Source organism: Pundamilia nyererei, unplaced genomic scaffold (genome assembly GCF_000239375.1).
Source record: "Pundamilia nyererei isolate P.nyererei 1_Seehausen unplaced genomic scaffold, PunNye1.0 scaffold00223, whole genome shotgun sequence".
Classification (NCBI taxonomy): Eukaryota; Metazoa; Chordata; class Actinopteri; order Cichliformes; family Cichlidae; genus Pundamilia; species Pundamilia nyererei.
The window spans coordinates 603445-617960 of NW_005187624.1; the positions used below are offsets into that span (position 1 = coordinate 603445).

The window sequence follows — 14516 nt, forward strand, 5'->3', positions numbered from 1 at the left end:
ATGTCTCAGTCGATGACATCATTGTCTGAGAACACATTACATCACCACTTCCCAGGCTCTCTCTCTTAAAGACAGCACCACCTTATGTTTACTGAGCCACACACATATACACACACATGCAGACATACACTGAGAGAGAGACCCACTGATCTGTTTACTAATGTGATATCAATATCAGCACGCATACTAATAACAGTGAGCATACACACTATGTATGGGCTGGTGAATTAATTTGGTGTAAATGGTAAATTAGGAACAGTAATCGTAAATATAGCTTGTTTCTAACAGGGCTATTCACTTTAAACATATTCCTGCAGTCATTAAATATCATTGGCATGCATTCCAGACACCATTACAGGCTGTTAAATGCAGTCCTGAATACATTTAAAGGAGGAACCAGTAAGTTCTGATATAGGCTACAGTATTTATTGTGTGTTTGCAGCATAAAGTGAAAAAAGGTGGTGCATAATATAGACATAATTGTGACTTTTAGAGGCTTCTTCCATAACAATCACAGCATATGCAGACATATTTAACAGTTAGCAACACATAGTTTTGAGATATATGTTAAACATTCACGTGACTTTTTCTAATGAGCTGAAGTTGGACTTGAGCTTGCTTTTGCAGAATCATTTATATATATATATATATATATATATATATACATATAAAACTGCCTTCTATTTAACTGGTGACTCTGTGGCCAGACTGCAGCCCAGAAACACGGGCAGAATTCGCTAGTGTCAAGAAAAATGTCAGCTGGTTATTTGCTCTTCTCTGATATACATACACACTGTATAATTAATCAGGTGTGTGGCCGGCCCGGGAGTGCGCGTGAGTGCCTGGCGCGCGCGTAAATCAGAGAGATGCGGAGAATGCTGAGAGAATGTTTCTTTAAGACCCATTACCTTCCAATCCGACAGAAGGGGGGTCTGTGGTAAGGTGGCGTATCGTCTCTCTCCGCGTCCCCTTCCTCGCTGCTTAGCTACATGTGGGCAGGGAGAGACGGGGGAAAGGAAATAATAATAATAATAATAATAATAAAACATACACTAAGCTTTATTTCGGCTCTGGGTGAGGGCACGCACGCCGAGGCGGGATCCGCGGGGGATGGATCTAAGGAATATTTAACATCAAACATGGACACTACAGGCTCCCCCCTGATGACTGTGGTAAGGATGGAACTTCACACCGCCCCATCGCAACCCAATTTCAACTGAGAGGGATAACAGTGTTCGTCGAAAGACGCAGAAGAGGAGAGGGGAGAAAAAGGCATGCATGTACTAATATATCGGTGGATGCAGTGAGCGCGTGCAAGCGTGTGATAACAAGTAGGATGCCTTGCATTGTGTTGTCACGGATCGAAAGGGGGTGCTTTACATGTGTTTGTGTGTGAGTGTGCGTTTGTTTGCGTGTGTGCTGGTTGGGGGTGGGGGGCATGGTTGTATTTGCTAAAAGCACGGGCAGTTATTAGATAGACTATGCAACGCGGTATGTCGCTGTCGGGCATTGACAGGTGTGTTGGCAGCACACGCCAAGATTTATTTAGGGCGCGCTTGCTCGCTCCCGTTTGCATACAGTTAGGTGAGGCGATAGCTACTTGCGAGGGAGAGAGAGCGAGATGGGGTCCTCATATGATGATAAGATGCCACTGTATATTGGCCTGCTATGTTTTGCTTGTAATTAATCATGGCTGCAACTAAGCTCTTTGCCGTTGGGAGCTTTGTAGTCAAACCACCCAGCTCCTCTCACTGCCTTATGGCTTTATAACTCCATAATGGTTGAGAAAAAAATTGGTCTGAAAATGTGCATTGAGTATTTATTTATTTATTTGGTAGGGGGACATAGTCCACAGTTTTAGTCGACCAGGATCTCTGTGGAGCAGGCATGGATTTATCTTCCTCCCAATCTGCTTTGATGGCCATTTTAACAGCCGAAGTGACAGATCTGAGAGCTGCAATACACAACTGCCCTTTTTTTTTTACTATAAGAATGTAGATGTGCGCGTGTGCGTTCGTGCGCCCATCATCAGATGGTCTTTCCTGCATACATTCAGAAATGGAGGTGCAGGCTGGCTACAGCTTGGTCGACCTGTCAGTTTCCCCCTTTAGCCTGGTGTGCAGTGTGAATGCCACTGCAAATGAAAGCATGCTGGTTCGGATCCCGGTGTTTCCATTCCTCCACCCAAGCTGCCGACAATCATTTATCGATTCCAGTGATGCGTCTCTTGCCCAGGGGTACCGTTAAAAGGGGAAGAGTGGGGTAGGCGTCCATTATTAGTGGCTATGCTCTGCTTTTAATGGAAATGCAAATAATTCACTGGGCATGCATGCATTCTTGGCCGTGAATGTGATTTAACATTTAAGAGGATGTAAAACCGGCTGCAGAGCCCCTCACTCTTCAGTTTCTCATTGTTGGCGGCTGTGGGAGCCTGCAAACCCCTCTCCCCGCCCCAGTGTCTGGTGGAAGAGAGCTGTTTTTGCAGCTCTATCGCCCCCTCTCTCTCTTCCTCCCTCCCTCCCACAAACACACACTCAGAGCACACAGTTTTTCTTTGCCCATTTTTTCTTTTTTCTTTTTGTGGAGACAGGGAATATTTAGTAACACGATACCCCGCCTAATTAGGGGCCTTGTCCTAACTGGTCATCTAGTAATCACATACTGTAAAGCCAGTCTGTCCAAGCCAGAGAAGGGAACCCATCAGAATTCAGTGTGACTGTTTATCACTTGTGATGATGATGATGATGATGATGATGGTGTGGGCAATCACATCCTCGCAAGTACATTCGTTTCAGTGTGGTAAGACTTCAGCTGAGACTTCAGTAGTGACACTGTGCCTGAGCTCACCCTTTACACCAATGAAGCGGATACATTTTAGGGAAATGTTGCCACCAGCTCATTGTTTTCTATCTGCTTTTCATATTTCTACAGCAATAAGGAGAAAAGAGAAAAGGTCTAGGTAATGCTACTATGCTGCTAAAGCTTGTGGCATGATAACTATCCTACAGCAGTCTCTCTTGTTTTGTCTCTTCTGCACATGCTCATAAAGACAGATCCTGAAGCCCAGTGACCTCACAGCTGATGCTTCAGTCAAAACTGCAGGCTGCACAGTTATGTTATGCCTGCACTGAATCAGGACTCCAGCTTTTATTGCCGTTTTTCCACAACAGACTCATCATATGACACTGTAGGAATTCAGAGAAATGTTAATGTGACCTGTGCATTGACTAGTATGGCTGAAGTATTTACTTTAGCCCTTTCTGAACTAATGCAAAGGTGCTTGTTAGGATGGGTTATACCAGCCAGCGTGGATGAAAGTTTAATTCAGTCCTTAGCAGTGGCCTTTCTGTGCGCCTCAGTGTATGTTTTGGGTAGTTTGGAACACAGAGTAACTGCCAGAAGCTGTTGTTTATGTTACATTGCTGGTTTGAAGGAACCACTCAGGGAAAAGTCTGAGCAAACATTTGAGGGTCTTGGTGCAATTTCATGAACAGCATATTTTCACTAATGGTAAATGGACTAGTTCTTATATAGCGCTTTTCCACTCTTCTGAGCACTCAAAGCGCTTTACACAACTTGTGCATTCACCCATTCGCACAAGCACAACTGACATTCACACACATTCATACTCCGATGAATGCATCAGAGAGCAATTTCGGGTTAGTATCTTGCCCAAGGATATTTGGCATGCAGACTAGGGGAAGCCGGGAATCGAACCACCAACCTTCCGATCAGTAGATGACCTGCTCTACCACCTGAGCTACAGCCACCCTGGTCCATTACTAAGCTATGTAATGGACCTGATTCATACACCCAAGCCAGAGGCACCATCACCAAAGGGTTTTCAGTTCATATAGTACATTTTGACAAATATATTTGGTCCTTTTTAATGTAAAAAAGATGAATACTTTCTAATCCAAACAAAATGGTGCATTATTAAATTTCACAACAACAATGATATCAACGATTTTTTTTTAAAAACACCTAATCCAAGGAAATAAGTATAAACATTAATGGCTTTATTAACAGACATACTTTATCTCTGATCCATACTGAGCCTCATCATCAGCTGTCTTAGTGCTAAGGATAGGCTGTAAATAACAGCCACCGTCGTGTCAACCACTGGATTGTAAAATCCTAACATGCAGTGATAAGCTGTCAGTCATAGGGGTCATGCCCTAAATAAGCCCTTAATAATTAAGACCTAATGCAATTTTCTTTCTCCTCATTCTGTTCAGTCAGACAACTCATGTTTGAACTGACTGATTTTAGAACCCAGCTGATTTACCGGCTCCGCTGCTCCCAGTATATAACCTATTGCTGATGTATCTTTATCTTTATAACAACTCATAAATCTAAATTTAAAAAGTAAAGAGGAGAAACACTCTTTAGCCATATTATAGGTGTTGATGGCACATAGTTTGTCCACCTCAGACACATGTTTGGAACCACAGAAAAACCAGCTGACCCATGCAGGATCAAGCAGCGGGTGAACGAGTAATCCACGAGTTGTTGTAGCAGTAAAACAGACTCATAAATAACTAATAATGACACATAAAAATGCTAAGTTTATGCTTTTTGCGACTGAAAGAAAAAAAATACCGGCATACAAATTCGATTTTTAAGTAATCAGATATTGGTCTTAGTTTTAAAAATATATCATTCAGGGTCTAATTTATTTATTAAAGCAGGAGAGCCTAGTTTGGCATCTTGGCTATGAACTCATTCCTTTGCATAAATATGATGCACATAGAAATGGGAGTGATAAGTAAATCTCTCTCCCTGTAGTCTATAGGTGGATGCTGAGGTGGTGGAGGGGGTGAACCAGCAGTCACCCCTGCAGGGCAGCAGTGGTACTGATGTGTCAGAGAGAGAGAGAGAGATGGCAAGTTTTGTAGCTAAAATAGATTAGATCCAAATTATGGTGTGTGATGGTGAAAGTGAGCAGCGTTAGTTACCACAAAAAGGGGAACTAGCTGGAAATTAAATGTATTTTTACAGCAAAGTTTAAGGATGTTAATTTATGCTGTAAAGTTTTGAATTTTAACATGTGGTTGTGAATGATTGGCGTTAGCATCATTTTGTAACCCCAGAGGCTATTAGATATTCAGTGACATTTTTTATATCAGAGAATTACACACCTAAAGAAGTTCTCCCACTATGAAGCAGATTATCACCTTATTATTTCCTGTGTCTGTGTTGAAAGGCCTTACCTAAAATCTCACCCTTTCTTAATATGGAACGCACACTGCGTTCTTGATATGGTTTATTTTTGTGTATGTGGTCATCAGACTGCAGCTATTAATCTGTCAAAGAAGTTCAAAGCTGTTCCTGAATCAGATTTTTATTTTGAACTGTATTTTAAGGATATGCAGGCGATGCCAGGTCAGTCTTGCGTCTTAATTATCCACCAGCGGAGCAGGAAAGGAAGTAAGCTGTTTTTTAGTGGGACACACAGCAATATTGCCAAGTGCTCTAGCCAGCTCACCAGCATGAGAAGCTAATTCAGATCTGTAACAGACCTTAAATTACCAACCAACAGCTACCCCATTTGTGGTTCCTGGATGCCCATATAACAACGATAAGCACTGATTTTACAGGAAAATCTGGACCATGTTGCCTCAGTCCCCACCGCCTCATTCAACCTCCAATATTCTGTAAATACATACAGTGCTGCCCCTTAATACACTCATTTACACTGCCTTTAAGATTGATGTGTATAAAGTGCTTTAAGTGCACAATATGGCATCTGAGCATATTTAAGACGCCCTTCTTAACATACTGTAATACCGCCAAAAGGCTTTTACTGTGAGGTTTTATATCATTTTAATCAGTTTTGGTTGTCAGTGTTGTTTCTAAGTTGTTGTTTCATGATATCACATCACAAATACCCAAATTCTTTAGGCTGAAACGTTTTGAATACAAATAGTTCCAATAATTTCTAGTCCCATTTCCACAGGTGAATTAAATAAAGCATTTGACATGTAATCTCCCTTTACAAAATTGGGTTGTCAATCAAGAATAGGTTGTTTAAAGAGGTCAGTGAATTAACAAGTCAGCCACAAAATGACAGACCACATAAAACTACAGAGTGGGGTCGGTGAGTTTTGAGGTCCAAAGTGTGTAAAAGTCGTCAGCATGCGGCTGAATCAGTAACAGCAGAGTTTAAAGCCATAAACATCAGCAAAAACAAGCTGCTTGCTTGGAGCTTCACAGTGTTGGTTTCCATGGCTAAATAGCTCCTGTAGGTGTAAGTGGACCAGTAATTTTGTTCACATACTGTTTAAAGCTGTTTGAGTACTTATCAGGTATTAGGATTATATGGAGATCCTCTGAATACTCCAAATTTAAGTAACATTGCACAATTATTAAAATGTACAATTACATAAACTAAACATGTTTTAGGAGCTGAATTTTTTTAACACCAGTCTTTTTTCACCAGCTGATTCACACTGTGGATGAACACCAGCTGATTCATTTTTCCAGCAACTATATACCTTTTATTTTTGATTTTTTAAATTCAAATTTAGGGCTGTCCTAAATACATAGTGGGGGTATTTAATGCTAAACACCTAAGGTTTTTATAGATTGATAGATTTTTATCAATCCCCCATTTTAATTTATTATGCTGTCCCCTTTATCACCGAAGAGACCACTAACTGAGTTATTATCACTGGTGCTGAGCCCTGTGGCCTAAATATGGTTGAATTACAAAAAAGATTATTTTTGCTGAACTCTGAAATTCTTCATTGCACTTCCTGTTTTGTTTTTTTTCAGTCTCACTGATAAAAAAGAATTATGTGTAGTTCACCACATGAGTCCAAACCACTCGAAAGTATAAAGTGTGAGCCCTTAAGTACTCCAGATAAGACAGTAAAGAATATTTGTGGAAGCAGACTCGAGACAAAATAATAATGCTGATTGCTTGGAACTGTATGATTTTGGCCCACTGTTTGCAGGATCAGACACAGGCCTCATTTGGTAATTTAAAAAAAGGGTAATTTAAGATATGCAGCTGATTAAAAGAAAACCAGTTCATACTTAACTGCCTTGTTTTAGAAAAGCCTTACATTCTCAGTCCATCCAGGTCATGAAAAAAGAAGGCAGTTGAACCAAAAGAAATTCAGCTGCTTTCTGTTTTCAAGTTCTCAAAAAAAACTTTGAAATGTAAAAAAAATTAAAACTTGTTTTGATTTTTCCTAAATTTCAAGATTACCTTAATGCTTTAACTTCACTAACATATTTGAATGTTTTGTTCATTTCTTTTTCTTGTGGCCAAGATCAGATTCCAGTATGAACTGGTCCAAAGCTCAACTGCATGCTTAGCAGAGCTAAATGACTCTTAGATTTCTCACTAAAAGGTTAAGCTCACCATAAAACAAGAATCACGTGAATGGAAGTGGCCCAAATCAGAATAAGAAATATTAGATAGTTATGATTTGTGCTCATATCACAAAAAGCAAACACTCTTGTTTGCTTTTGTAGCTAAAGTTTGAAAAGTAGACTGATGCCACTCTCTTATCTGTCCGTAACAATATAACGCTAGTGCATCATAATGCTAATGCAGCATTTTAGCATAAAAGCTAACACTGTTCCACCTGAAGGTAAAAACCCATGTATCCACAGCTCAACGTGACTCACTGTGGTAGATTTTGGAAACGTTGAATCAAGCCAGAGGCAACTATTTCAGTCTTTGGGGCAGATTTACTAAATGGGACCAAACAGTGTGCTAGCACAATCCCCAAATAGGGCTCATAGGTGTATCTAGTTTTTCAGTTGATGTGCAAAAAGGTGTGCGTTTTCTAAACACAGGCACAGTCAGTAATTTTCAATGTCAAGCACAAAAAATAAGATGCTTTTGTTGGGGTGGAGTATTAGCACAAGTAACAGTAAACTGAGTTTTGCAGATGTTAGCAAATCAGATTTAAATATATCCCTCCCTATATTTTTGAGTCTTCAGAAAGGAACTCAGAGAAAAAAACATATGCAACTCTCTGAGTTTCCACCCTCCTTGGGTGTTTTTGTTTTTACACCATAACCTAGTTTATGACTTAGCTAGCTAATTTCTAGCTGGTACTTTACACTGTATTTCACAAATAGATATGAAAGTGACATCAGTCTTTTCATATTATAGTGCGTTATAACCCCGAACTTGTCGTGACAGATGACTGTCACGCATTGTATAATGGAGGTTTCTTCCTGTTCAAAGGGAGTTTTTCCTTACCACTGTCGCCAAGCACTTCCTCATAGGGCTTCTTCTGATTGCTCTGTATTATGTCTTCACCATACAATATAAAGCACCTTGAGATGACTGTTGCTGTAATTAGAACTCTTGGTGTTTTCCAAAGTATTGAATTATTGTTTCAATTACCTTTTAAAGTCAGAGTCTATGTTTTGTGGACTATAACTGAGTTGAACAGCATTAGTTTAAATTTTCACTCATTTCTCATGGTCCATGAATCAGTGTGAATTGTATTCAGATTCTGTTCATTTCATTGGAGCTGCCATTGCATTATTACATATTAGGTCAACCTGTTTGTCATTTTGTCAGAAATGCTAATTACAAATCAGCAGTTGGCATCATTGTCACCGTTCCTCACATTTTCATTAGTCTTGTTGTCGCAAACTACCAGCTCATGCTTGTACAGTACTTTCACAGTTGTTATACTCACAGTGGAATTTATTGTGTGAGATCTAATACAATGTGTGCTTTGATTTTTCAGCTCTTACCGACGACGCTTTGAGGAGCCCTGCCTTGTGGACACAATTTAGGTGCATTGGTCCTCCTTTGTCCCTTCCTTTCCCATTACCCCTTCCCTTCTTCACCCTCAGCCAATCCTACAGCCACCCACAGAACGACTTTCCTGCAGTCCCTCTTATATAACAGGGGAACACATAAGCCTTCTAATCATTTGCCATGCAGGTTGGGACTGAGTGATGCAAGTCTAGTGAGCAAAGACATACAAAAGTAAGTGCAGGAGAAAACAGTTAAAAAAAAGGCAATAAACACAGGAAGATGTAGGAGTAGACATAAACCAAAAGAATAATATTTTTGGAAAAAAAAATGTAAAGATTTATATTTTGTACATCAAACTTTTGGCTGAAGCTTAACAAAACCCAAGGCACGACAACAGGCGTTTTGCACGTACAATCCCCCATTTAGTTCTCTTTTATTACTTGACACACACGACACGGTCTCATGATGATGTGCGAGGTGATGCCCACCATATCCGAAGATGGGCGAAGTGGCACCGGTGGAGGCCCCACCTCACCCGCCAGCGCGGGAATCGGAGGCCCAGGAGGAGCAATGGGTGGAGGAGGATTCAGTGGCAGGGAGCCCAGAGGTGGAGGAGATGAAGGAGGCAGCACAGGGAACTTGGAGTCTCTAATGGTCAACATGCTGACAGAAAGGGAAAGGCTGCTGGAGAACCTGAGGGAGACGCAGGAGAGCCTGGGTACAGCTCAGCTCCGCCTCCGTGAGCTTGGCCATGAAAAGGAGTCGCTTCAGAGGCAGCTATCAATTGCTCTGCCACAGGTAAATCTGTACACGTATATATTTACACTGTGCTTGTGTACGTGGGTTACAACGTTGGGGTGTGTTTTCCTGATGCAAGTGTTTTATGGAACATTTCTGCCTGTAAGGTAACTTTTGCTTATTCTCTGCGTTATCAGAGCTGAGTTACATATGAGTCTGCATTTATGAGTGTGTCATCATGAAGCGAGCTCATGAGACAGTAAGCCTTTGCAGTGATGCCTCGTGGAGAGAGAGAGACACTCAGCTCCAGCTAGAACAGGACATTAGACACTTCCCCCACTGCATGCTTAGAGTCTTCACTAATTCTGTTTCTAGTAAATGCTGTAGGTTGACGCTCGTCTGGCTGTCAAGTCCAAGTTGCATCTGCAAATTTCCCCTTCGTTGTGTAACCAGGTTTTATTATGTTTGTTAATCATATCGTTAGTGGGTGATTAATGAGAGTGGAAGATAATATGTGCTTGGGCCTTATCTGAACTTCAATAAAAATGTAATTTATTGGAATTCTCTGAGCTTGCCTGATAAAATTGCTTATTGATATTAACTGGAATTTACAAGTTTTATCCTACCATTATAAAAAAAAAACAATGTCTCCTTTCTCCTCATCTAAAGCTGAATGTATTGTAATTACAGTATGTAGAATTTAATGTACACGTGACCCCTCTAGCCACTAATATACAAGGTGTGTCGGGACAAATAATAATAATAATATTTTTTTAATTCCGTCAGATTCATTTTTATGCCTTTTTGATAAAGTCCATTTCTGACTTGACTGTTGTAATGGCTTTCTTCCAAACATTTAGGGTTACTGATGTTAAGTTAATCCACTGAGTTACTCACGATTCAGTTTGGTGTCCAAAAGTAGTCCAGAGTGAGTAGGAAGTCAAAGAGTGTGTGTGGATAACAAAAAGGTGCCGCAGCAACCCAAACTAAAGAGAGTGATTAATGTACAGTATGTATACAACACCATATACTGACCACGCAGTTTAACACAATACTTATTTATAGCAGGCAGTTTTACGTGTCTCCTTAGTATTAGGCTCTAACACTCGTCTAGAACATCATACAATCTACATATGCTCTCCAACTATTTTGATAGCTTATTATAGTTTGCTTATTTTGAAAAAAAATACCACACATTTTCCCCTTAAATTTCCATAATAAACCTAGTTTAATATCATATACATCCTCCTACATGTCCACTATATGGATGTTGAAATGTGTTTCTTTGTTTTCTCAGCATATCAGTTTTTCCATAAATTAATTTACTGGTTATACTAATAAGCAGTTATGGCGTTGAACACCTCGGAAACAAGGTTAAGTATTAATGTAAGAGCCATATTGTTGGATGGAATTCGAATGTACATGTGTTCATTTGAGTGCAGCATGAATTATAAGACAATGTGTAATTTCTCCGCGACATAGGGCCACGTGCACTGTAGACCAGGAATTCAAATTTATTCAAACAAATGGAGGCCGTAGCCTGTAAAGATAGAGTGAGATGAAATAGAAATGAAACGACAAGGGGACAAGGAGAGCCAACTGCGAAGCTGACCCCTATCCAAACAAGAAACAATCCCATAAGGCCAAGAGCCAATAAACACGCTGTGTCACCATCTGTATAGATTTCTCTTTGGCTCTTTCTCTTTCCCCCCTTGTAAACACAAACCAGTTTCATATGCCTACCTTTAAGTGTTTTTGAATCCTAACCCTAAACATCTGCACACTGTCACTCTTAAAAGCAGCTTCTAAGGCCTTAGATGCGTTTTATGGAAATAAAAAAATCTTTTACCGTCGATCCTATGAGTTTTTCTCACTGTGCAGAAATCGTGTAGTACTACCTCTCCTTTTCGGGCTCACTTTCAGCACCATGAAGGAGTTGCGAGCGCATTCCCAGTGGTGCTGTAAATGACATATCAATGCTGTGTTTTGGGGGGTCTCTCCTGTGCATTCCAGAGCCGAGTCATTGTGTAACAGCGTGATGTAATCCATGCATGAATGCGAGTTCACAGAGGAGGATGAGCACGATGAGAGCGGTGGTGGAAAGTGTGTCATTGATTTACATGATTATTATGTAGGTTTACATCATGTTTGTCCTCCTACATTGCTGGTCTCAGGTGTTTCACAGAGTGTGTAACTGTAAGCCTTTGGTTCTGTATATTTTTAGCACTATGTGTGCATTTGCTGTGTGTGTGCATGCTCGTGTCTCGCCTAGATCAAAACTCACTGCAGCTGAACTGCCTGTGCCGAGACCACTTAATCTATTAAAGCCATACGTTTGTGTAGTTTGTTTTCTTGCCTCTGAACGCAGCTTGTGTGTTCCACAGGAGTTTGCTGTGTTGACTAAAGAGCTGAACGTTTGCCGGGAGCAGCTTCTAGAGAGGGAGGAGGAGATCGCTGAGCTGAAGGCAGAAAGAAACAACACACGTGTAAGATGTTTAGCAGCCATTTTGCTTATTAGCACTGTAACAGGCTCTGTGTTATCTTCCTCACCCATTGTGGTTGTGTGGGTGTCACACTGTTTCATTTGCTTCTGTTTGTTTTTCCTTCTCTTGATCTTCTTTTTTTTCCTAATCCACGCTCTCTTTTCTCTTCATGGCCCCTTTTCATTGTCCATATCTGCTTTCATTATGTCTTTTTTTGCTGTGCTGAACGTTTCTCGTCACTCTTAAAACCCTCACTGCTCTGTGCCGCCCCTGAGCCTACTCTCTTTTTTCATGATCCCGGCAGTTACCCTGTAATCTCTGCTCCTGTCTCTAATTCCTGCTCATTTTGTATGAGCTTTTTCCTTCAAATTGCCTTTCTTACCTCTCTCTCTCTCCATCCTTCTCCCAATTAACCCACTCAATCGTTCAGTTGTTGCTGGAACACCTGGAGTGTCTTGTGTCTCGCCATGAGCGCAGTTTGAGGATGACGGTGGTGAAGAGACAAGCCCAGTCCCCTGCAGGGGTCTCCAGTGAGGTGGAAGTCCTCAAGGCCCTCAAATCCCTGTTTGAGCACCACAAGGCCCTGGATGAAAAGGTGTGTTTGAAAGGCTGAGAGCAAGAGATTTCACTCGCTCAGACCAAAAATTGAGCCAAAAGATTATTAAACTCAAAGTCATAAGTCACTAGAAACATGCTTGAGGTAAAAAGGGAGGTGAAAGGACAGAATCGGCAGGTGGCAATACAGCCCACTAGCAGCACGGAGATGTCAGAGGGAAAGATGGGAGACTTTCCAGATTAAATAGACCACCAAAGTGTGAGGGTGTGTTTGGTGTATAATGTGAGAACAGAGAGGCAGGATATACATATATATACAACTTGGCTGCTCAAAGTAGCATTCAGGCTGCAGGTTTAGCTCACATGTTTCCGTATAAAATCAAATATTATTGCTTTATGACAACGAAAATTTACTTTGACGTTGTTTGCTGTGATGATCATGTAAAGGTCCACTTATAATGAACTGCTCTTCTCCCGAGTTAGCACTAGAGCATCATTTAGTGTGATAGACGTGAATAAATCAAGTCCTGTCAGCCTTAGTGATTGTCTCATGAGGATTGCTCACACCCAGTGCTGAGTTGGGTTCAATTAAAATGCAGTGTGGTGTGCAGAAATTCCCAGTGTAGCTTCCGTGATGAGCTTCATCTCTGATGCGTGTGTTTTGACCTCTCATGAACTCTTATTTGCTTATTCGGTAGTGATAAAAATGTAATCACAATCTTGATATTAATTCCCCGGTGTCAAGTTGACTTACTGCATGCCATTTCGTATTGCTTCACCCCGCAGGTTCGAGAAAGGCTCCGTGTGGCCCTTGAGAGGGTGTCCATGCTAGAAGATCAACTCGCAGCGTCTTCTCAAGAGGTAAAGTCTAACGTGCCAGGATTGTGATTTGACGTTAACGAGCGGCTCAGTGTGAAGGGAACATTTATTTGGATCGTCTGTTTATCTCTCTTTTCAGGTAATCTCTTTAAGAGACCAAATTAAAAGACGTCAGCAAGGGGTGGACGGCGGGAAAGATGTAAGGGAGGGTTTTATGCATGTTGGTTCCAGTTGTTTTTGTGTATGTGTTAGCGTCCAGACAGTCAGTAGAAAGTAGATATTGGGTAACATGGTGTGTCAGTGTGATTTTTAACTCACCTACAGTTTCATTTACGTTTTTCTGCAATAACAACCCATTCTAACTCTTTTTTTTCTTCATCACTCTCATTTCCTGCTTTATTCTCACCATTCCAGCGACTGCCCAATGGTCCTTCCTCTGGACTGGAAGATGGGGAGCTTGACAGACAGAGAGAAGGGGAGATAGAGCGGCAGAGAGCTGAACTCTCCCAGCTGAGGGAGAGGCTGGCCCTCATGTGCCGGCAGGTTGGTGTTTGTGATCCTCAGTGTCGAACTTTGTGAGAATGGCTTTTAGAGTTTGCATTGGGTTTCATGTCTTAAACGGTACGCCCACAAATTCTCTGTCAAAATCCAAAATAAAATATAAAAGCTTCTAGCAAAGTCCTGATTAAATCATTTACTATTGTCCACACGTCCACAACATGCCTGACCCATCCCAAACGGCCTGAAGGAAAGCAGGTGAAACTGTTTGAATTCCCAGCTACATTTCTGTCTCCCCTTTGTTTGTAAGTTTGGTTTATTATATAACCCACCCTGGCTATCGTAATAAATCAGTGCCAGCTCCTCACTAGCAATTCCAGCAACACAGCATATCCCAAGGAGGAGGATAACTAATCACAGTACTTCTCCTGGTCACCCTCTTCCCTCTTGTGGCTGGTTACACTACTGCAGTTGCTTTAAGACACCGTATTCATCCCATATAGTAGGCTACAGTGGGGCAAAAAAGTATTTAGTCAGCCACCGATTGTGCAAGTTCCCCCACTTAAAATGATGACAGAGGTCAGTAATTTGCACCAGAGCTACACTTCAACTGTGAGAGACAGAATGTGAAAAAAAAATCCATGAATCCACATGGTAGGATTTGTAAAGAATTTATTCGTAAATCA

General features: G+C 41.1%; 1 protein-coding gene across 3 annotated transcripts in view; it reads left to right on the top strand.

The window, feature by feature from the left end:
* Positions 1-894: 894 nt before the first annotated feature.
* The window catches only part of LOC102197435 (liprin-alpha-3-like), a 27140-nt gene continuing 13518 nt past the window's right edge, over positions 895-14516 (top strand). For 2 of the 3 annotated variants that reach the window (XM_013914764.1, XM_013914766.1), the window contains exons 1-7: positions 895-1172; positions 8724-9535; positions 11860-11961; positions 12389-12553; positions 13300-13374; positions 13472-13531; positions 13747-13875. In XM_013914764.1, coding sequence (XP_013770218.1) covers positions 9200-9535; positions 11860-11961; positions 12389-12553; positions 13300-13374; positions 13472-13531; positions 13747-13875 — 867 coding nt within the window. In that variant the 5' untranslated portion in view covers positions 895-1172; positions 8724-9199. The remainder of the gene's footprint in view (positions 1173-8723; positions 9536-11859; positions 11962-12388; positions 12554-13299; positions 13375-13471; positions 13532-13746; positions 13876-14516) is intronic. The other variant, XM_013914765.1, reaches the window with a different exon arrangement.